Below are 24,012 nucleotides of genomic sequence, written 5' to 3'. Positions count from 1 at the left end.
GCAGGCACATCTAGCAACCCAGGATGACAATATTGTGGTATGTCATCATTGACGGGCCTATGAAGATCTTGAAAGTAAACGCAGTTGCGATTACAACTGAAGGTTCTCCCCAAATGATGGAAAAACACTGATATGAATGGACAGCTGAGGAGAAGAAGAAGGCAAATCTCGATAACGTCGCAAAAGACATTCTTTATAAGACTCTGGATAAAAATATGTTCCCCAAGATCAAAACTTGCTCCACAACAAAGGAAATATGGGAAAAACTCACACAACTGTGTGAGGGCAACGATCAAACCAAAGAAAACAAAGTGACCGTTGCTATCCAGAAGTTTGACAATGCAAAAATGAAGCTAGGAGAAACTCTCGCAGAATTTGAAGAACGATTTAACGGTATTATCGTCGAACTTATTTCGTTAGGAAAAGAATATTCTAATCGTGAAATTTCCTTGAAGGAAATGCGAGCTCTTCCCATAGTTTTATTAATTCCAAAGTTATTCCACTATAAACTTGGAATTGCACTCTTGAAAAAATATATATATATAATTACTCAACAAAATTGAATAGTCTATTGATATAGTCACTACATGTGAATCAATCCTTCATAAATTGTTCATAATTAAAGTTATGTAATTTTCTCTTAACCTCTTTAATTATATCTTTTTTCTTAAGTCCCATTGATTCTCTAATGAATAATATATTTATGATCTAATCATAAATTGAGCGCTCTTATTATTCAAGTCCCGAATCAACACTTAAGGAAACCATTTATCTATTTTATTTTACGAAAGAATGGATTTTGTCTTGTATATTAATATTCACAGCTATTTATTTTATTGTATTTCCAATGTACCAAGAACTTTGACTCCATATAATTTGTGTCATTACTCGATATGTCAAAAAATACATCATAAAAAGGAGTTTATTAATTACTCAGAATTAAGATTGACTCATATATGATCATCATTGATGAATAATGAATTCTCAATGTGTTACAGAAATTTATAGAGATTCAAAATTAATCATGCAAAAGATCCCAACTTTAATTTCTAATTATGGACTTATTTAGATCATTATATTTTAAATATTATTCTCATGTATATAACACTTATATACAAATATTTAAAATCACATAATAATAACTTTGGATTTCAGATATTTATAAATCATCAAACAACATACATGCAAAAACAATACTGAAGTATTTCTCACATTAATTAAAATCATTTGTTTTTTTAGCATAAATCCCCACAGGAAGTTCATATCGAACGATAGAATCTTACTTATCAATTTCCATGGGACTCTGGCCTTTTATCTTCTAGTCAGTTATATTTATTTTTAAATAAAAGAATTATTTCACGTGAGATAATAATAGGATCTGGTTTTATTGTTAGCTTAAAAGGATTGGATTTTGCATGTTTCCTTGCATTTGTATTTATAGGAGAGCAAGTTTCAGTAAAATTCATTCAATCGTTCCCTCAAAAATTTGCGTTCCTAAAGAGAAAACTAAGAGACCGAAAGGTTCTCTAACAAGCCTCAACTTTAAAAAACATTGTGATTCTTAATGGTCAACCCATAAGTCATCCCATAGCGTGATCCATAAGACCATAACTGGGGACCATAACAGGAACCCATACAGTCAGAGGCGGAGCCACATGAATGTACACTCGGGTTTTAGCCCGGATGGCCCAATTTTTTTTAAAAAAATTTATATGTAAATTTTGTATAATTTTGAAATAATATGATATTACCCGAGTAAATCAATTTAAAATATTAAGAGATTTTAGAGTTTAAAATTCTAGTATGGGCAAAGCTATATTTCTGACTCGGCCAAAACTTTGCTGGTTATACATATCAAAAACTGGATCCGAATATTTACATCATAAGGTTTAGGAAATATGATATAGTTTACAATCAATAGTAAGCAAAGTAAATCTAAGCAGTTATTCACGACCTTAGCTTCAAAAAGGCGCAAATTCAGAGTAAAGCTAACATGGGATGGAATAATCTACTTTTCTCAGTTATATAATTTGCATGATCAAAACTAGTCCAATGTTAATTCAACCATCATATGTGATCCAGTTCTGTACTTCAAATAACCTTGTTTTAAAACCTGAATTAAGAATGTCCACAAAATTTTTTTATAACTATAAAAAATGTATGGAGAGGAGCTTGTTGCGAATAAAATTTTTCTACCATTAACTTTAAGTCTTTAACCTAAGTAGAAATGCATGGTGCTGTGGTTGAGAATATTTAAATCTTCACCAGCAAATTTGAAGAATTCACTGGCTCATTATACAACACAGTATTGCCTTGATAGATACAAAAAGAAGTCAGATTGGCTGAAAGAAACATTTTCAATTTTTCTTGAACATCACAAAGCACAAAATGATTCCCTGAAGCAACAAATGGTATTCACCACCTATACTCGGATGCTGAAGCTTGATTTGATCGGTGAGTTCTTCCAAACTGTTGAATCGTCCGATCTGCGGTCCATGGTAGTTCTAGAGTTGAGTGAACTGTCCTTTTCTGATGTGATCGAGAAGAAAATAGTGTATTTCAAACGCACAAATACTATACATTGCGTTGGCAAGGTCATGACTCAGAAGCTACTTATGCAATGAAATAAAAAAAATAAGATCACCTGATTGACTGCTCTTCTATCTGCTTGTAAAGAAACACCAGCAAAGCCAGCCTCAGACATTATAGCTATAAGTTTTTTACCATCCATGAACAATTGCTTTTCATTCATGTTTGCCATTTCCATTGTCACATCCTTCCTAAGATGCGATATGGTGAATCAGAGTAAAGGAAGATAACTGAAACAATCATGACATACAAGTAAACACTTATGTGTTTCGTGCCTGATAGGTCACACCTTTCCCTACAGAAGCCCTGACAATCATACCCTGCCTCCCGATTATTTCTACGACATTATCAGGGCCTCCAAGCTGCAAATACAACAAGGTCAATTAGATAAGATGTTTGGACAATGATTATCTAGAATGGCTAATTTCCTGTACACTATTCCACCTGATAAATAATACCATCCTAGGGATTGTTAGGAAGATCCAATGAGCGTATTATTTCCAGTGTTTTCAATTTACACTCCATGGCTCCTTCATATCTACTCATATTTCAAAACCAACTAATTAACCAAACAAAAACGACATCCAAATTTATAAGATGTAAACAAGAACACTTGTGAGAACCCGAGATTTTACGAACCGAAGCAAATCAAGTAAGTAATACGAACTTGAAACTTTACTAAAACTAAGCTCAAAAATGTTTGTTCCAACTAAATAACTTGAATATTAACTTAGATTTTTAAATTTAACTCAAGGAAGTAACTTCATAGCTCGGGAATGAGCTCAACAGGAAGCCAAGCTACAAGTAACCGCATCCATCGAAGTATTGTCACGGGAGGAGTAAAACCCCAGCTCAAGGACACGATCTGTCAGCTCAAAGCAGCTCAACCAAGTTTGTCCTAACAGGACCAAAAAAGGAGCTAAAAGATAAGCCAAGGAATTGGACAAACTTATTATTCAAGAAGCTACTTTTGAGATAACCAATGTAGAAGCTAAGGGAAAAGCTAAAAGAGTTTGGACAAATTAAATGTGCAAGAAATGACCTTCGTATTAACCCATGAAGGAGCCGCAGGAGGAGCTAAGAGCTAGGACATATTGATGATGCAGGAAATGACCCTGTAGAAAATCAAGATGACATTTAAGGAGTGCATGAGATTTTGAGCCACATTCATGACTAATCTAGAACTTGAAGAATGCATGAGATTTTGGATTTTCATGCATGAAACTTTGTACCTACATCATGATCACATTTAACCCATTCTTGGAGGGCAAGAATTCGGCCATGAGGCTAGGTGAAAAGCCTTGTATTGCCTATAAATACCACACCAAAGTGATAGAAAAACCATCCCTCAAAGCCTCAAAATTTCGGCTATCTCCCCCTCATCTTAAGTCATTCGGCCGAAATTGAAGAAGAAAAAGAAGCTCGTGCTACTCGAGTGTTAGAATTCTACGTCGAAGTGCTGCCGGAGTAAAGACAGTAATTGCTAAGATTACGACGTAGTGCTGTCAAATTTCGAGAAACAAGTTTGCAACAAAGTCGAATCTATCTCCAAAATTCTGTAAGTGGGCTTTTGTTACGTATACTTTTTGTATTTTTAAAACTTGAATATATAAGTTATGACATGCGTGTATGTGTGTCTTTTTTTTCGAAAATTCAGTATGTTCTGTTTTAAAATTTCGATCGATTATGTGCTCTGTTTGTTGTTCGAAATTCTTGGGTTCCGCTGAATCCGTCTGAAACTCTGATAGCTGAAAACTCTGATACGTTCTGTCTGGTAAACTCTGAATTCTGTGTTGCACTGTTACGATTCGAATTTGAAATGGGACGAGAATTGTGATTTTGTCTGGCCCCCATTGGTGGGTATAAAACCATGTTCTGTTCTGGCCCCATTGGTGGGTATAAAACCATGTTCTGTCTAGCCCCCATCGGTGGGTATAAAACCGTGTTCTGGCCTCACCTCTTAGAGGACTAACATATTGGGGACAATTTGACAATGGAAATGAGATGAGTAACAGTGTTCTGTTCTGTCTGTTCTGATATGTTCTGTTCTGAATTGAGTTAATCGGTTTCTGAATTGTTCTGAATCATCTGATGAATTCTGTCATTTATTCGATTTGTCTCTGTCCTGATAAGTTAAGAATATTAAGTTTTGAAAGTCTGTTAAAAGAACGTTTTAAGAAAACTAAGTTCTATATGTATCTTTGGAATCGATCGATCCCCACTTGCTGAGTGTTTCCCAAAACACTCACCCCTTACAAATTTCAGATAAAAATGAGGAGCAACTGGATGAAGAAGAGCAAGATGCTTTCTGGGGTTGGTGAACCGGAGATCAAGATCAGAACTCAAGATTTTGCTTTTCTTTCGTTTCCGCTATTTGAAACTCTGATGTATTTTATTCCATTGTCATTGTAAGACAATACTTTATTTATGAAAAAGACTGGTTTGATTTTGTAGTGCCCAAATTCCGTACACGTATAATCCATGCATTCATTTAATTATTCAATCATTTAATTAATTTTAAATGAGCTTTAGCCATGCATAATTTATGAAAATGCATTATTTTAAATTATTCATGTTTATGGTGATGCACGTTAAAATGTATTTCAATTGTCATGTTTCAGGCGATTATTCGAAGCGGGATCGAGGAAAAGACCGGTGACGATTTTTGGTATTTTAAAATGTGGTATTTTAATTTTTAGTCAAGAATGGGGCATTTTAAAGGATTTACTAAGCTTTAGTATTTTTACAAGCCTTATTTATTTATCTAGGGATTTTAGAATTTTAAAGTTAGCATGGTGTACCTTATTTTTGCTAAGTAGTAAAGTTTGTAAAATTAGTGTGGATTTTACTTAAATTGGGGGACTTTTATTTAAGGATTAGTAGGGATAGTATTTTATTTAATGTGTTAATTGAGTAACTTTTAATTAGCACCTTAATGGTAGAATTAAGCAAAAATTTAAGTCCCTAATTATTAGCCTAACACACGCGCACACACTTATTTACACACACTTACACGTATAGCACACACACACATCTCCCTTATCCCTATTTCATCATTTTAAAAGAAAAATTTTAGGGTTCTTGGCACAAGAGCAGCAGCCGCCCCATCCCCTAAATCTTTCCAGCAAATTTTTGTTGATTTTATTGCAAGAAATTCGAGTCGCAAGTCGTCTCGGATCAAGCCTCGCTCCGTTCCCGCATCGGTATCGCCGTTTCGGTAAAGTTTATCATCAAAAGGCACGTATAATCTCTCTTTTGATGCGTCGATCATGTCATATTATGTGTTGCGTTGTTTTATGCGTAAAATTCATGTATGAGGTTTATAGTTTGAGCGGTTAATTGTTTGGATCGATTTTGAAGGAAAATTTTTAAATCTAAATCACCTTTTTACTGTTCTTGTTAAAACTGCGAATTTTTGGTCGGGATTTTGAGAAAACTTTCAATAAGAAAAATGTAGAACCTTCCGATACCTTCGATTTGATATAAAATTCGAGTTATTCGGATAACAATTGAGTGAGTTATGATGTTTTTCGTGGGACTGCTCAAACTGCGTTTTCAGAAATTTTTGATGTTGATGAGTTCTTGAAGTTTTAATGTTGCAGGCTTCGTTGGGGATCGACGGGTGATCGTTGCTGCTTATAGGTACATTGTTTAAGATGTTGGGATGGTTATTAACGTTTGGTTTTGTGTCAATAGGCACTAAGTTGAATCAAGAGTCGTAGGAAAGTAAATAGTGGCAAATTTCAGGTTGTGTCGTTGTCATTGATTGTCGTTGCTCTCGGGAATAATTTTAATGGTTCACTTGGGTTTGATACAATGCCTTAGTGTCCTAGGAAGTGTCTTGCGGTGTCGATTCGTAGCCATCGAGTTTGGTTGAGGAGAATGTAATATTGTGTCAAGATTTTTCTCGTAGGTTTCGACCTTCAGTGCATAGCCGGACCCCCATACGGACCCTGGCACGGGGTCCGTGCCTTTGTTTTCTCCTTGGTGTCAAATTTGCGCAGGTACACGGACCCTTACCCGGACCTCTACACGGGGTCCATGCCTTTGTTTCCTTTCGGTGTCTTTTTATAGAGTCTAGACGGACCCTCAAACGGACCCTGACACGGGGTCCGTGTCCACCTTTCCTTTCGAGCCTTCTCACCCGAGTCTACACGGACCCCTACACCGAGGTAGGCACGGGGTCCGTGTCCTTCACAATTTTGGGAAAAATCTTATACTATGCTTGGAGGTTTGATATCTTGGTTTAGTACAATGGTTTACAAGGTCGAGTTATGGAAATTGTAGAACGTCCTAAGGGATTAAATGAGCTCGTGAGTAAGCTTGATTATTATGTCTAAGTGTATCAGTTAAGCATTCGAATTCATGTTAGAATGTGCAGCAACGGCCCCGATCGAAGTCCAATGAATCCCTCAACGCCAAGTAAGTATGTTGATGTGCAAGAAAATATTTTGAGTTTTTTGAGGTATGCTAAATGTCTTGTGACCAAATTGAATGGGTTTGGAAGTCGGTGAACGTGGCCGAGGACCTCTCCACCTCGTTAAATTTTGAACGGGTTAGATTGTGGTTGGAAAGCGTTAAATTATGAACGGGGACCAACCAGCCCGTTAAATTATGAACGGGGATCTCATGTATGTGGCAGTGGATACGTTCCTGTCAGCCCAGTACTGTGGTTTGTTTGATCAGGCGTTTATTATGTATGGGTCACTTGCTTTGAAACATCCTCTACGCAAAATGAAGTCATGTATGTTTAAGTATGATCGAGTATGCAAGCATGTTTATGAAAGCTTTCAAGTTATGGCACGTCTATGTATGTATGCAAGTTCAAGCTCATTTCAAATCCAAGCTTCAAGTATGTATATTCTATTTTAAAGTTGCATGCGATTTTATTATGTATTGCTTGCTATTCTCAGTTTATACGTGTTGAGTCTTTAGACTCACTAGACGTGATCGATGCAAGTGAGGATGTCTATGAGGAGACAGGAGGTGGCGACCAAGGAGCAGGCTTGGACTGAGCAGAAGGCTAGACCCGAGGACCGCCCACGTCATTTTAAGATTTTAAGCATGAAAATATTAATACTCTGATTTTATGTTTTGGTTGCTAGACATTTTGAACAAGCCTTTCTTTTAGCAAAGTTTTATTGGTGAATGGATGATGTAGTGACGACCGTATTGATTTTATTTTCGTATTCAAGAAAATTTTTAATTCTTCCGCAAATTTTAAGTAGTAAGAGTACGGTTCGTTACAGTTGGTATCAGAGCAGTGTTCTTAAAAGGGTTACGCCTACTGCCAGTCGCAAGAAGCTCACGAAGTCACACCTCAAGTCTGTAAGTTTAAAGTTTTGCATTATGTTATGTAGTAAGCATCAAGTTATGATTTCAGTATGTGCATGTTTTAAGTTTGATTTACGTGCATCATAAAATATTGATATATGTTCATGCATATTGGGTTTACGTGTTGGGTAATTTATTGGAACAGTATGCCTCCTAGACGTGTGATCAATCGTGAAACAAGAGATGAGGACAGAGAGCCTCGAGAGGAGAGAAGGGACGCTCCTCCACCTCCACCTCCACCGCCAGACATGCAGGCACAGATGCTTGCAGGCATGACGCAGTTCTTCGCGCAGTTTGCGGGGAACCAGGCTACAGCAGCAGGTGCAGGGGCGAGACCCCAACCAGAAGCAGTGTACGAAAGGTTTAGGAGGATGAGTCCTAAGGAGTTTTTGGGTACCACTGACCCGATGGTAGCCGAGGGATGGATTAAGTCCATAGAGGTAATATTTGACTTTATGGAATTGACCGATGCAGATAGGGTCAGATGTGCCACGTTCCTTCTGACAGGGGACGCCAGATTATGGTGGGAGAGTGCATCAGTGGCAGTTAACTTGCAGTCACTGCCATGGAATGGTTTCAAGGAGGTCTTTTACTCCAAGTACTTCACTGAGGAGGTAAGATCCAGACTCACCAGGGAGTTTATGACGCTGCGACAGGGAGACAGTAGCGTGGCAGAATTTTTTAGGAAGTTTGAGAGAGGGTGTCACTTCGTTCCCCTCATTGCGAATGATGTACAGGCAAAGTTGAGGCATTTTCTGAATGGGTTGCGGCCGATCCTGCGCCGCGATGTGAGAGTAGCTGGCCCTACTAGCTATGCGGTCGCCGTATCTAGAGCATTGGCGGCAGAACAAGACCTGAGGGATATAGAGGCGGACAGACAAGGCAAGAGGCCCTATCAGGCACCACCGCAACACCAGCAGCAGCAGCATCAGAGGCCCCATTTTAAGAAGCAGTATCAGGGGCCACCAGGGAAGAAGCCTTATCAGGGACCCCCAAAGGGCAAGGGTCCAGTTCAGCAGCAGGGGGCGCCTCAGAAGCCCGTTAATTTTCCAGTGTGTCCGAAATACAATCGCCAGCATCCCGGTCAGTGCTTATGGGGATCCGGGAAATGTTTTAAATGTGGAGCTAGTGACCACATGTTGAAGGAATGCCCTCAGTGGAAGCAGCCAACCCAAGAGAGAGTATTCGCCATGCATGCTCAAGAGGCGAACCCAGACACTACCCTTTTGACTGGTAATTTATTTAATTCAGTACAATATTGATTTCTTTGCCTTGCATGTTTAATTTCAATTGGGAATACTAGTGTTTTAGTTGGAATTGTGGGTGTCTTTTGTTGCTTGAGGTTTATGGTAGAATTTTGGAATGTAAGTTGGTTTGTCGCGCTAACGCATCTCAGGGAATATTTTCATAAAGAGATTAGCCACGACGGCGCTGATAGATTCAGGAGCCACTCACTCCTTCATATCGGAGACTTTTGCTAATCATTTGGACTTTAAGTCCATTGGCCTAGACGTGAACTTTTCAGTGACAGTCCCATCAGGGGAAGAGCTGTTAGCTACCAGTGTGGTCAGAGATATCGATCTAGAACTGCATGGCCACCTCGTGTATGCAGATTTGATTCTTCTGCCGATGCCAGAGTTCGACATTATTTTGGGAATGGACTGGCTGACAAAGAACAGGGTCCTGATTGACTTCCAGAAAAGATCAGTATTGGTTAGGCCGTTGGGCATGGAACAGTTTCTATTTGAGCCAGACAGATGGAGAAGCTTCCCTCGCATGATTTCGTGCATGCAGGCGAGGAGGCTGATTTCCAAGGGGTGTCAGGCCTTCTTGGCCAGTATTATTTCAACGCCTGATGTGCCCACTCCATCTTTATCTGAAGTACCAGTAGTCAGTGAATTCCCAGACGTCTTCCCAGACGATGTTTCAGGTCTTCCACCAGAGAGAGAGGTGGAGTTTGCTATTGATCTCATGCCAGGCACAGTGCCAATCTCTAAGGCACCGTACCGATTAGCTCCAGCTGAGATGTTAGAGCTCAAACAGCAGATTCAAGAGCTCCTCGACAAGGAATTTATCCGCCCTAGTTTCTCACCGTGGGGCGCACCAGTGCTCTTTGTAAAGAAGAAGGATGGGAGTATGAGACTGTGCATCGATTATCGTGAGTTGAACAAGGTAACGATAAAGAATAAGTACCCGTTGTCTAGAATCGAAGACTTGTTTGATCAGTTACAGGGAGCTACCGTGTTCTCCAAGATAGATCTTCGATCAGGGTATCATCAGCTGAAAGTGAAGGATGCAGATGTCCACAAGACAGCTTTCAGGACCAGATATGGGCATTACGAGTTCTTGGTGATGCCATTTGGATTGACAAATGCTCCAGCAATTTTCATGGATCTCATGAACCGAGTATTTCAGCCGTTCCTCGATCAATTCGTCATAGTATTCATTGAAGACATCCTTATATACTCGAAGAGCCATGAGGAGCACAGCCAGCACTTGAGGACAATTTTACAGATTTTGCAGAGTCGCAAGTTATTTGCGAAGTTCAGTAAGTGCGAGTTTTGGTTGCAGAAAGTAGCGTTTTTGGGACATATAGTGTCTAGCAGTGGTATTGAAGTGGACCCAGCGAAAGTAGCAGCCGTTAAGGATTGGGTTGAACCGAAGAATGCATCAGAAATCCGCAGCTTTTTGGGTTTAGCCGGTTACTACCGTAAGTTCATTCGGGGATTTTTGTTCATAGCAGTGCTACTCACTTCACTAACCAAGAAGAATGCTAAATTCGTGTGGAGTGACGAATGTCAGAAGAGCTTTGATACTTTGAAGCAAGCTCTTATTTCGGCGCCAGTGCTAGCCATGCCAACAGGGCAAGGTGAATTTGTGCTTTATACCGATGCATCTAAGCTCGGATTAGACGCAGTGTTGATGCAACAAGGTCGGGTTATAGCTTATGCTTCCAGGCAGTTGAAGGTGCATGAGAAGAACTACCCGACGCACGATTTAGAATTAGCCGCCTTCGTCTTTGCGTTGAAGATTTGGAGACACTACTTGTATGGCGAGAGGTGTCAGATTTTCACTGACCACAAAAGTCTGAAATATTTCTTCACGCAGAAGGAGCTAAACATGAGGCAGAGACGGTGGCTGGAACTGGTGAAAGACTATGATTGCGAAATTAGTTACCATCCGGGAAAAGCTAATGTGGTGGCAGATTCCTTGAGCAGGAAAGTTGCAGTCATAGCTCAGTTATCAGTGCAGAGACCTCTTCAGTCGGAAATTCAGAGGTTTGGTTTGGAAGTTTACCGTAAGGACAGAGCACCAAGGCTGTCTAATCTGACAGTCTAGTCTTCTCTGCTAGACCGTATCCGGACAGGTCAGTCTTCAGATGAGCAATTACTGAAATGGAGACTGAAAGACGAAGCCAAGGGCAGTGTTCTTTACTCAGTGTCAGATGGTATCGTGAGATACCGGGGCAGAATGTGGGTGCCTAGTGTTGATTCGATTAAACAGGATATTCTGACAGAAGCACATGCATCCCCGTATTCTATTCATCCAGGAAGTACTAAGATGTACAAGGACATGCAGATCCTGTATTGGTGGCCAGGGATGAAGAGAGACATCCGCAGATTTGTGTCTGAATGCCTCACTTGTCAGCAGGTGAAGGCAGAGCATCAGGGACCAGCAGGATTGGTTAAGCCACTCCCCATCCCAGAGTGGAAATGGGAGAACATCACGATGGACTTCGTCGTTGGATTGCCTAGATCAGTCAGAGGCTTTAATGCCATTTGGATTATAGTGGACCGGCTCACTAAGTCAGCGCACTTTTTGTCAGTGAAGACGACTTTCTCTATGACGCAGTATGCGGAGCTTTATATCAGGGAAATAGTCCGTCTACATGGGTTCCCAGTTTCGATTGTGTCCGACAGGGACCCGAGGTTTACGTCGTCTTTTTGGAAGAGCTTACATGCAGCCATGGGGACAAAGTTGCTGTTCAGTACAGCTTTTCACCCGCAGACAGATGGCCAGTCTGAGCGAGTGATTCAGATTTTGGAGGATTTGCTAAGGGCCTGTATGATTGATTTTCAGGGGACTTGGGAGTCTAAGCTACCTCTAGTGGAGTTTACCTACAACAACAGCTTCCAATCATCTATAGGTATGGCTCCCTACGAGGCTTTGTATGGAAGAAAGTGCAGATCACCGGTTCATTGGGATGAAGTTGGTGAGAGAGCAGATCTTGGTCCAGAGATAGTTCAGCAGACTGCAGATGTGGTGGTCAAGATTCGAGACAGGATGAAGACCGCCCAGAGCCGTCAGAAGAGCTATGCTTATAAGAGGAGGAGAGATCTCGAGTTTGCCGTTGGTGATCACGTATTCGTCAAGATAGCACCTATGAAGGGTGTAATGAGATTTGGGAAGAGAGGCAAGCTGAGTCCGAGGTTTATTGGGCCGTTCGAGATTTTGGACAGAGTTGGGACATTAGCTTACCGTGTAGCCCTTCCGCCGAATCTGGCCGGGGTACACAATGTGTTCCACGTCTCTATGCTAAGGAAGTATCTAGCCAACCCTTCGCATATTCTGAGCTATGAGCCGTTGCAGCATGCTCCTGACTTGTCATATGAGGAGCGACCGACTCAAATCCTGGACAGACAGGAGCGCAGACTCCGGAACAAGGTGACTAAGCTAGTCAAAGTCCAGTGGCTAAATCAATCAGTGGAGGAGGCCACTTGGGAGACAGAATCAGATATGAGGAGTCGCTACCCGGAGTTGTTCGGTAAGATTTAATTTCGAGGACGAAATTTTTATAAGTGGGGGAGGAACTGTAGTGCCCAAATTCCGTACACGTATAATCCATGCATTCATTTAATTATTCAATCATTTAATTAATTTTAAATGAACTTTAGCCATGCATAATTTATGAAAATGCATTATTTTAAATTATTCATGTTTATGGTGATGCACGTTAAAATGTATTTCGATTGTCATGTTTCAAGCGATTATTCGAAGCGGGATCGAGGAAAAGACCGGTGACGATTTTTGGTATTTTAAAATGTGGTATTTTAATTTTTAGTCAAGAATGGGGCATTTTAAAGGATTTACTAAGCTTTAGTATTTTTACAAGCCTTATTTATTTATCTAGGGATTTTAGAATTTTAAAGTTAGCATGGTGTACCTTATTTTTGCTAAGTAGTAAAGTTTGTAAAATTAGTGTGGATTTTACTTAAATTGGGGGACTTTTATTTAAAGATTAGTAGGGATAGTATTTTATTTAATGTGTTAATTGAGTAACTTTTAATTAGCACCTTAATGGTAGAATTAAGCAAAAATTTAAGTCCCTAATTATTAGCCTAACACACGCACACACACTTATTTACACACACATACACGTATAACACGTACACACATCTCCCTTATCCATATTTCATCATTTTAAAAGAAAAATTTTAGGGTTCTTGGCACAAGAGCAGCAGCCGCCCCATCCCCTAAATCTTTCCAGCAAATTTTTGTTGATTTTATTGCAAGAAATTCGAGCCGCAAGTCGTCCCGGATCAAGCCTCGCTCCGTTCCCGCATCGGTATCGCCGTTTCGGTAAAGTTTATCATCAAAAGGCACGTATAATCTCTCTTTTGCTGCGTCGATCATGTCATATTATGTGTTGCGTTGTTTTATGCGTAAAATTCATGTATGATGTTCATAGTTTGAGCGGTTAATTGTTTGAATCGATTTTGAAGGAAACTTTTTAAATCTAAATCACATTTTTACTGTTCTTGTTAAAACTGCGAATTTTCGGTCTAGATTTTGAGAAAACTTTCAATAATAAAAATATAGAACCTTTCGATACCTTCGATTTGATATAAAATTAGAGTTATTCGGATAACAATTGAGTGAGTTATGATGTTTTTCGTGGGACTGCTCAAACTGCGTTTTCAGAAATTTTTGATGTTGATGAGTTCTTGAATTGTTAATGTTGCAGGCTTCGTTGGGGATCGACGGGTGATCGTTGCTGCTTATAGGTACATTGTTTAAGATGTTGGGATGGTTATTAACGTTTGGTTTTGTGTCGATAGGCACTAAGTTGAATCAAGAGTCGTAGGAAAGTAAATAGTGGCAAATTTCGGGTTGTGTCGTTGTCATTGATTGTCGTTGCTCTTGGGAATAATTTTAATGGTTCACTTGGGTTTGATACAATGCCTTAGTGTCCTAGGAAGTGTCTTGCGGTGTCGATTCGTAGCCATCGAGTTTGGTTGAGGAGAATGTAATATTGTGTCAAGATTTTTCTCGTAGGTTTCGACCTTCAGTGCTTAGCCGGACCCCCATACGGACCCTGGCACGGGGTTCGTGCCTTTGTTTTCTCCTTGGTGTCAAATTTGCGCATGTACACGGACCCTTACCCGGACCTCTACACGGGGTCCGTGCCTTTGTTTCTTTTCGGTGTCTTTTTACAGAGTCTAGACGGACCCTCAAACGGACCCTGACACGGGGTCCGTGTCCACCTTTCCTTTCGAGCCTTCTCACCCGAGTCTACACGGACCCCTACACCGAGGTAGGCACGGGGTCCTTGTCCTTCACAATTTTGGGAAAAATCTTATACTATGCTTGGAGGTTTGATATCTTGGTTTAGTACAATGGTTTACAAGGTCGAGTCATGGGAATTGTAGAACGTCCTAAGGGATTAAATGAACTTATCATACATGTATGATAAGCCTATAGCTGAAATTTAGTAATGTATGATATTACTGTTCTTGTTAAAACTGCGAGTTTTCGGTCGAGTCATGGGAATTGTAGAACGTCCTAAGGGCTGATATTCTCCTCCACCATTCTTTTCTCCCTTTACTCCTACATCAAGCCGCTATTGTCCTTCTACTCTTAAATCTTTGTAATTATATATTCATATTCTTAACAAGCCTCTGTTGACAACCAAAATAGAACCATACACATCAATGGAAGGCGCAACCCAATAAAACAAAATGTTAAAATTTGGGATATCAGATGAATTATTCTGACCATTAAGCCAGATAAATATAGTGAGCATGAGGCATTAGTAGATGCAGAAACTACATTCCAAGTCGAAAAAATGTCAACTTGTCAAACTCATTAAAGAAGGCAACTTAAATACTGGTCCCAAGCTTATGAAAGGAGATATTTATTCAGTCAAGGAAATCTTAGATTACTTTCCGATTGACACTCGCTTTCTTCATCATCCCACTTGGCAGCTTTCCTCACTCTTCCCGCAAATGAAACACCTGGCGTCGCCGAGTGTCTCTTTCTATTGAGCCCTGTTACACTTTCCTCGAGCGTCAAATGTAAAAACAATTACTTTAACACACGCAAGATTAGCAAAACAAATTAAAGGTGTAAGATATATATGTGTGTATGAGCATGTAGCAGGGAGAGGTTCAGGCTTTTCTGGCAGCGAATAATTTTCCTCAACAAATTTCAGCAGCAACTCGGGAGGCCCAGATATAAAATCATCATGTTCAAGACCCTATCTCGTTTAAAACAAAAAATTCAAGAAGCTAGTTGGAGAGTGAATTGTGAATCTAAAACGAATAATGATCTACGTACGAAAACTTGAAAAAAAAATATAAAACTACATTCGTGCATAAAAAAAATCTTTTACAATATTCCCGAACATTGGCAACAATCATAAAATGCAAAAAATTTAATATGAACGCGACATGAGATTTAATTGCACAACACAATAAAAGGAAAATAGTGGAAAACAGGCTCACATATTTTGTTATAGCTTCTTCTGTGGGTACCTCTCCAGTGCTTTGTAGGCCTACGACCACACATTTATCATTCAGCAAAGCTTGTTTAGAAAGACTTACCACTGCAGACACCTTGGCTGACATGCACATGTGTATAAAGAAGCGCTGCCAAAGTGCATAAAAGAAAAGAGATGAAGGAAATGAGCCGACTCTTCAAGTAAGGAAGAAAAGTTAAGAGTTACATGCTAGTATTTTTAACTTGTTGACCTGGCCGTGACTAACCCAGTATAATCTCCATAACTGGCTGGAATTAGGCCGCTCAGTGACAAGAACTGCGCTAGCTGAGAGCAATTCCACTCTCAACTCAGCCCAAAATTTCCTGATCTCTCATACATGTCCTGAAAACTGCCGTTGAGATTATCAGCCCGGAACAAGGACATAGATGCAATGTTTTTAATTTGAGGATCATATTTATCAATTAATTGATGTAATGAGAAGAAAAATATCAACATCATATACCAAAATATTTTCTTACACTAGCTCTTATATTGCTTAATCAATATATATAATTCTATTTACACTTTTAATCAATTCAAATCCATTCATATAATTATATTTGTACCATTATGTTAGTTCAGTTTAGTACTTAATTTTATAGATCATTATTTTCAATTATTATAATTTGTTTTGATCTATTTTTTCCCGAACAAAATGTTGTTTGATAAATTGGATCACATCATACAAAGAGTATGAAATATTGTTATTGTTAATTAATCTATTTATTACATAAAATAAAGATTCACATGCTTTCGTGCTAGTATATTTTGGTCATATATACAATTTGAAGAGGGTCATCTCCGAAAAAAGAGAAACCAAATAATCGAATACTGGAAACACATATGAATATGCTTTCCTAAAAACTATATTTATCTCCTCTTAATGTTACTTAAGAAGCATGACAAATAGTTTATGGGATATGACAAGTCGTTGCAATATTTTCTATAAATAACAATTAGAAAATATTTTGGAACTCGGAAATTGTATATTTAGTTGGAATAACTGAGATTGCGAAAAAATAGTGTATTTTAAAACTGCACTCTCGTTCATTTAAATAGAGCCAAAAATAATTATAAAGGCTTTAAATTAATGGACAACAATAATGCCGAAAAACCATAATTCGAATGATACAACTTTTTATATATATAAAAAATTTTAAATTGTCGTATAATTAGTTTTAAAAAAAAAAAAAAAATTCCAAACGAAGAGTCATATCCTTTCAAATAACTGACAATTACTCATTGTCTACGGCCATACCTTTTGAAATAATTTGACATTCAAAGTTACAGAAGTCAAATATCCATTAATTAATTTATTTATTTTATTAATTAATTTGAACAAATTCTAGCAGTATATCCTAAAAAAGAGCGAGTGGTGCGATTTTCTTAAATGTTAAAACAGTATTCGTAAAATGATGGAAAAATAAATATTACTTTTCGCATGATCAATTTACTCTTATTTTGGATGTGTGCCCAAAATATGAATGAAAGTTTGCTTTTCGGACGCTCCATGGATGGTTGTCACGCAAAGGCAAGAATCACATTCCCTTCGATTATAATTGGTAAGTAGCTAGTGTGTGTAATACGCAAATTAAAGCCAAAGCAACTTCCTCGGACGTTCTTGGATAGACTTGCAGTGCTTTTAATTTGCTTTTAAAATGGGTTCACGAGATTTTTGCGCTGTGCGTAAAGAATCTTAAAAGCCAAAGCACTGATATATGTAAGATGAACTTCCCCGTTGTTTCACTACTTCGCTTAAAGTTGATCTTTTTTCCACTGGCTGGTCTTTAAGCTGGCTCTGGAGTTCATTATATATACAATCGACGACTTTAGTTCAGAAAAAGCAGTAATGTTATGGGTAATCTCTTGTCTGCATTTTTCAAGAAGATCATTACTGGCGATAGGGCAGCAAAACGACGGAGGTTGCAGAGGAAACAAAGCTATGCATATATTCCTGATTACTTCAAAACCCTTGATGAGGTTCTATCTTCTAGTATAACTTACTAGTACTACATATCGATGATTCATTAGGGATACATATGTTTTATCAAACTTTTATTACCATCTCATTCAATATGGTATAATATTAATCAAGAAAATTACATTTTTTATTCTATGATTTGTATTTCCCCACCCCCTTTTTGTTATATTAACAATGAATTTATATTTTTAGTCATTTAACTTGCATGCTTTCTTTTTCATTTTCGGCTCTGTTAACGACGAAGCTGCTTTTTTAGTCATAACTTGAATGTTATTTTCATTTTTGGGAAAAAATGGAAAAATAGAAAAGTTGCAAATTATAAAGCAATAAATGTAATTATGCCATATTAATTTGGGAAAACTGCATTTTTGGCATTGAATATTTGTCTATATGCTATTTTAATCATTTGTATTATTAAATTTAAATTTTATTTAGTACGTTATCTTTGGATTTTTTTGGCAATTCAGTCATTTTTCCAACGTAAAGTTCATGCGGCCAATCCGAAGTTGATATGACATTGATGTGTGTAGTGTTACATAAGTAATTCAAAAGAAAAATAACTAAAATTGTTAAAAATTATAAGATTAATGACTAAAACTGAAATTCGATAATACATATGACCAAAAACAACAAAAATAAAAAATAAACATATAAACCTAAAATGCAATTTCCCCGTTAATTTTTGTCATTCATAAGTTGGTATTCGACGCATAACTTGTGTGGTGTTTATTTAACTTTTAAATTATCTTGGATATTTTATAGTTACAATTCTTATGCTATAAGTAATATATGTTAAAAAAATCATATTAAAAAATGTGTGTGTGTGTGTGTGCGTGTTAGTGGTTCGATGGTTTTTCCTCTTCAACTATCATAATTCATGTTCTTTTAGTGCTTGGCTTATAGTTGATCTTGTTGTCGCACTTCGCATAGTCCGGTTCACTGCGTCAAGTCAAGGTCATCAAAGTGTTTAGAGGACACCTTGTTTCGTGCATGGTTCATGGAAAAAAGAGTTTTCTTGTCCACTTGTTCAAATTTGGATTTCGTCCACTGAATTTTCAAAATTTGATTTGGTAAACTAACTTTTAATTTCGAGTCATCAACGTGACACCAGAAAATATTTATGTAATCCTAGAAAATGCTTACATTACATCGAAAATTGTTGAATTGTCAGATGTCATATTTAGAGGGACACTTCGTGCATGTATGGTCCATTAATAGAAGCTCTATTTTTTTTACCCCAACGTCTCTTTTGATCTATTAAGTACTCAATAGAAATGGTAAAAACGTCGACTGAAGTGCCTTGGTATGGATCTATTAAAGGACTCATAGCTAGAACCTGGTAAACGACTTTGACATGGTTGTAATAACATGAACAAGTCTTTTTTGTTTTTTTTTTTTTGTTTTAAATTCTGTCATTTACGTTTGTAATTATAAACTGGCTAGGTTTTACATCATTATTGCTTTTGAATCTTCGTATTATATAACAAAATCTACTGGTTAAACAGTGAACCAACATGGCTGTGTGTTACAACCAAAAGCAATCTTTTGCTCACAAGCCTTTGATGGACTTATTATGTTGTGTTGCATATGTATATTCTCATGTATCTATATCCCAACATGAGTTTCTTAAATCTTTGATTGGCTTTCCAGGTTACTCAGGCCTTGAGAGAATCGGGTCTTGAATCATCAAATCTGATTCTTGGAATCGATTTCACAAAGAGTAATGAATGGACTGGTCAGTGATTGATAAACATATACCAATGTCATATTTCTATACGAGTGAGTTGGATTTTCACATATTGGAAGCTAACATATCAATTTGCTCATTGAAGGGAAGGAATCATTCAACAACTGCAGCCTGCATGCAATTGGCAATACGCCTAATCCATATGAAAAAGCCATATCCATCATTGGCAATACTTTAGCCCCATTTGATGAAGACAACTTGATTCCTTGTTTTGGTTTTGGGGATGGTTAGTTAGTTTGAATTAGATCATCATCATCTCAAGCATTATTGCTTTTCTGAATCTTGATTTTCAGAAGTGGCTAATTTTGTTAGTAAACTTTGTTTCGCTGTTTGACCTCTTTTCTGCCTCTGTATATAGATAGATTATTGGACTCCTTTTTTCCCTCCTTTATCTGTAGTAACTACATATGATCATGAAGTGTTTAGCTTCCACAGCAATAGCACCCCTTGCCATGGCTTTGAAGAAGTTTTAGCCTGCTACAGAAGAATAGTTCCACATCTGCTATTATCAGGTTAGCTTCTTTATATTGTCTAATAATTTAATTTTACAAAGCCCTATGGTCTTATCTTTCATGATATGTTCTGAAATTTTCATTAACATGAAACCTTCATCAATAATTACTTGCTATATTTTTGTTTCTGGTATTGGGTTGAAGGACCGACATCTTTTGGACCAGTAGTAGATGCTGCAGTAGACATAGTGGAGAGAAGTGGCGGACGATACCATGTTTTAGTTATCATAGCAGATGGCCAGGTACTTTTTGACCTAGCTTCCTCTCTTCTTCAATATGATACCTATAATCTAGTTGAAGAGATTACATAATATAATAATGCCCAAAACTTATGATTGAGAAAATAAAACATGATATTCTTCTGCATGCACTTTTAATGGATCTGTGGGGTACAAACAAAAGAAATCAAACCGAATACCTTTAGCCGGCTCAAATCTAGAAAACTGAACTATTTAGAGCTACAGATCGGCACGTATTAAATTAGAAAGCCAGCTTCAGTCTTCCGAACTTAGATATCAAGCTCTATTAAAGAAAATTAAATGTGATAATGTCTAGAGGTTGTTAGCTCGTTTGATTTATATATAACTATGAACATAGTCATGCCCACGAATCATCAAACACAATACTCCAGGCTCGTCGAGCTCGATACTAAATTTGAATATGTTTGAGCCAAGTGTGCTGACTTAATTTTGATAATTTCATATGCAAATCGAGTAATCTTCATGGCATCCTAAAAAACTTGTAGGCTAACTTGAATCATCTATACCATTAGTCTGTCCCCACCTCTCCTCTTCTTTTTTCTTGCAGACTTACTTAGGAACACATGTTCAATTTCAAAATCATTCTTTGATGAACTCATTCAATCAATCAAACGAAATTGCTTTGTCTCATCAAGGTTACAAGAAGTGTAGATGTAAGGGATGGAAAACTCAGTCCTCAGGAAGAGAAAACCATAAGCTCTATAGTCAATGCAAGGTACAAAAACAATCCCACTTGTCTGGTTTCTTAATCATTCAGTGCATTCTTTCCCCGTATTCTATCTTATTCATTTGGAATGTTCTCGATGCAAGTTTCATGTCATAGGAGTTAAAGGCTTCAAACTTCTTATAATTTAAATACAAAAATAAATGTCTCTGAGCAAGGAACCGACTCTATTTGCATGTCAACACTTATTGAAATCTGTTGTTTCTAATTTGCAACACTTGCTAGGTCTGAAACTATCAAGAACATTTGTTTTTTTCATTTTTGTGTCAGTCTGTATCCTCTCTCCATTGTTCTTGTTGGAGTTGGCGATGGACCTTGGCAGGATATGAAAAAATTTGATGATAAGATCCCTACTCGTAAATTCGACAATTTCCAGGTAAGCTATTGGTTTTCAGTTTGAGCCATTTACTCTAATATTGGGTTCTTATTGTAATGTATATATATAGGTTTTGACACAATTCCAATGCTGCTAGGCTTATAGTTTCACTGACCCTTCAAGAAGTAATATTCACTTGTCTGCCATGCATTAACTTTTTTGCAGTTTGTCAATTTTACTGATATTATGTCCAAGAATACGTCATCCTCTGAAAAAGAGACTGCATTTGCTCTTGCTGCACTTATGGAGATACCCTTACAATATAAAGCAGCTATAGAAATGCGTTTACCAGGGTACAGTGCTCTCCAAATTATTTATGCAAGCTTATTTACAGCAGCTAGCACACCTGGAGAGGGCCAGCAGAAATCACTGCTTCCCCTCAAATAAAAAGAAAATCCAGTTTTATAAATACTTTTTGCCACCTAAAAAAATATAGATCCCTCAACTGTTGCAGAATGTAAATAACATTGATGAACAGTGCTCGATCAGGTTCGAATGGTGCAAACTATAAAACATGCATGACTCATCTTGTACAATATATGCAAGTTTTGCCTTATCTACTTACAAGTTTATCTTTTCTATTTTCCTTTCATGATTTACGACAGCCACATAACTGGTAATGCAAAGAAAATAGTTCCTAAGCCACCACCAATGGAAAATACTGGCCAGGCTAGGCTTCCAGCTCGACAACTCAGCAACGTTCCAGAAGCTGCTCAAAATCAAGTATGCATCATTTTTTCATGTGTAGAATCGTAGGATGTAAGAGGATAAGAGGGCTAGTTCACCACTGACAAACAGAGGAATTTTGGATCAATCCTTTTCGCACTTCTCCTCCGACCTTCCTGGTCAACCTGAGAACTAATGATAAGTTGTTGCAATTATTAAACATGGTTATATAATTGGTCCTTGACCTTGAATGTAAACTCTAAAATCCTTCCCAATCCAGTAATCTGTTCCTCCTTGTTTCAAGAACTGATTAACCTCATCGAGTAACCAGAAGATCGCTCAATCGATTGCAATGAACTTCGATTAGTAATTAAAGTACTGGTGGAATTCCACTCTCCTTCCTCTCGATACTGGGAAAGTATTATTTCTTGATTTAAAGCTTTTACTTACGAATAATTAATTTTAATTATATAATTTTGTTTGCTTTTGAAGGCCTGCCCGATTTGCTTAACCAATAGGAAAGATTTGGCCTTTGGCTGCGGACACATGGTGAGATCCAAAAAGGATAATGTTTCACTCTAGCTCGCAAAGTTTGGCTAGATTCAAAATCTCTATTATTGAAAGCTTTTTATTTCAGACCTGCAGGGAATGCAGCACAAGATTGTCGAATTGTCCCATTTGTCGTCAACGTATCACGAGTCGGATCAGGTTATATACTTGATCATCACCTCTTCAGGCAAAAGGTCCTTGTGCCGTAGCAAAAATTTGATGCTTGAAGTGTGTTTTCATGCATCCAGGTACAGTGACAACTTGTGTATATTCGGGTTGCCAGTTTCTTCCCATTTTATTTTTTTGTTTAATGTAAATAGTAATACCATGTAATATATATATATTGGGTGGGTTGAATTTTTTTTCTGGGTAGCCCAGATGGATAGGCTGTTACCCGAATAGTCCTGGAAGCATGGTTGGGTTGAATGTATTAATTGTAGGTGTAGGAATCTCGATTGAATGCAAAAGGTTACATACTTTGTACACATGCATATACTGTATGCTTGCTTTCCATCAAGTTGTATCCCACAATCTTGTTTTACCCTGAAAAGTAAAGGTTTCTAAAGAATTATTTAAGATAAAAATACAAAAATATTAAGATTATGTATACATATTCACAACATGCAGCGTAATATATTAATTAAACATACAAATAAACTTTAATGAATAAAATAAGACAGAATAAAACATGAACAAATATAAATACTTGTGTAGTGTCTCATGACAAAACAATTCCCTAGAAAACTTATTAATTTACAAAAATAAATATTAGTGAACAAATAAAAACTAACTCTCTTAACAAGTGAGAGAGAAAAGTGCATCCAAACATATATTTCAAACCATATAATCAAAACTATGAATGCAACAAACGTGAAGTCGAAGTTCTCGAATAAACGACAAACTAATCAAAACAGTGATTAAGTGTTGTGATTGAATGTTCTCGACATACTTCACGACAATATTTCAATACGCCTTGGCTAGAGCTCTTTATTAATTCGCTGACGTAAGTCCTTGCTCTTCCTGCTGCATTTCATTGCTCTCTTTCAACTCCAAAAACCACATGCGCGCAACTGAAATGATCTCTTATTTATAGACTTCATTTGCTCTTGAGTTTATTCCTTTTATAGAGTCCTGCACAAATATGAAGATAATAATTTCATTAGGAAATAAACTCTTTTGAATAATAGTAAATATCTAGAGATTATCATAAATACTAATATTCTAGAAAATCTTATTAGTCTAGAGAGACAAAACTCCTCATGTTAATATCACAATATTATCAACCAAGAAAAATTAATTAAGAATAAAATATTTCTTTCAATATCAATTTTATAGTATTCATGTCATTGCCATTTTAGATCGGAAAATAGCGAAAAACAATAGTATATGTAATGACCCTCACTTACTACTTAATATATACGAAAAATAAAAAATTTCTATCTAATTAAATCCATAATTCTTAACTTTTAAACTAATAAATACATACGCATAGTCTTTGAAAATTCCCAATAATTA

At 37.3% G+C, this 24,012-nt stretch overlaps 1 protein-coding gene across 2 annotated transcripts; it reads left to right on the top strand.

Annotated features, from left to right (window-relative positions):
- Positions 1-17,280: 17,280 nt before the first annotated feature.
- Positions 17,281-23,071, top strand: LOC142532453 (E3 ubiquitin-protein ligase RGLG4-like). 2 transcript variants are annotated; one of them, XM_075638757.1, is made up of 12 exons: positions 17,287-17,662; positions 19,314-19,398; positions 19,496-19,636; positions 19,809-19,922; positions 20,067-20,164; positions 20,818-20,897; positions 21,177-21,282; positions 21,448-21,575; positions 21,888-22,005; positions 22,441-22,497; positions 22,586-22,826; positions 22,938-23,071. In XM_075638757.1, exons 1-11 carry the CDS (start codon positions 17,537-17,539, stop codon positions 22,667-22,669), a joined length of 1,137 nt encoding a protein of 378 aa, XP_075494872.1. In that variant the 5' UTR covers positions 17,287-17,536; the 3' UTR covers positions 22,670-22,826; positions 22,938-23,071. The 2 variants fall into 2 exon arrangements, with proteins under 2 accessions (XP_075494867.1, XP_075494872.1); XM_075638752.1 differs by lacking the exon at positions 22,938-23,071 and having other exon boundaries at positions 17,281-17,662; positions 21,132-21,282; positions 22,586-22,911.
- Positions 23,072-24,012: the final 941 nt, after the last annotated feature.

The sequence above is a fragment of the Primulina tabacum genome, chromosome 2 (genome assembly GCF_025594145.1).
Source record: "Primulina tabacum isolate GXHZ01 chromosome 2, ASM2559414v2, whole genome shotgun sequence".
NCBI classification, from domain to species: Eukaryota; Viridiplantae; Streptophyta; class Magnoliopsida; order Lamiales; family Gesneriaceae; genus Primulina; species Primulina tabacum.
The sequence above is the reverse complement of the archived record's forward strand: the minus strand, read 5'-3'. Positions and strand labels throughout refer to the sequence as shown.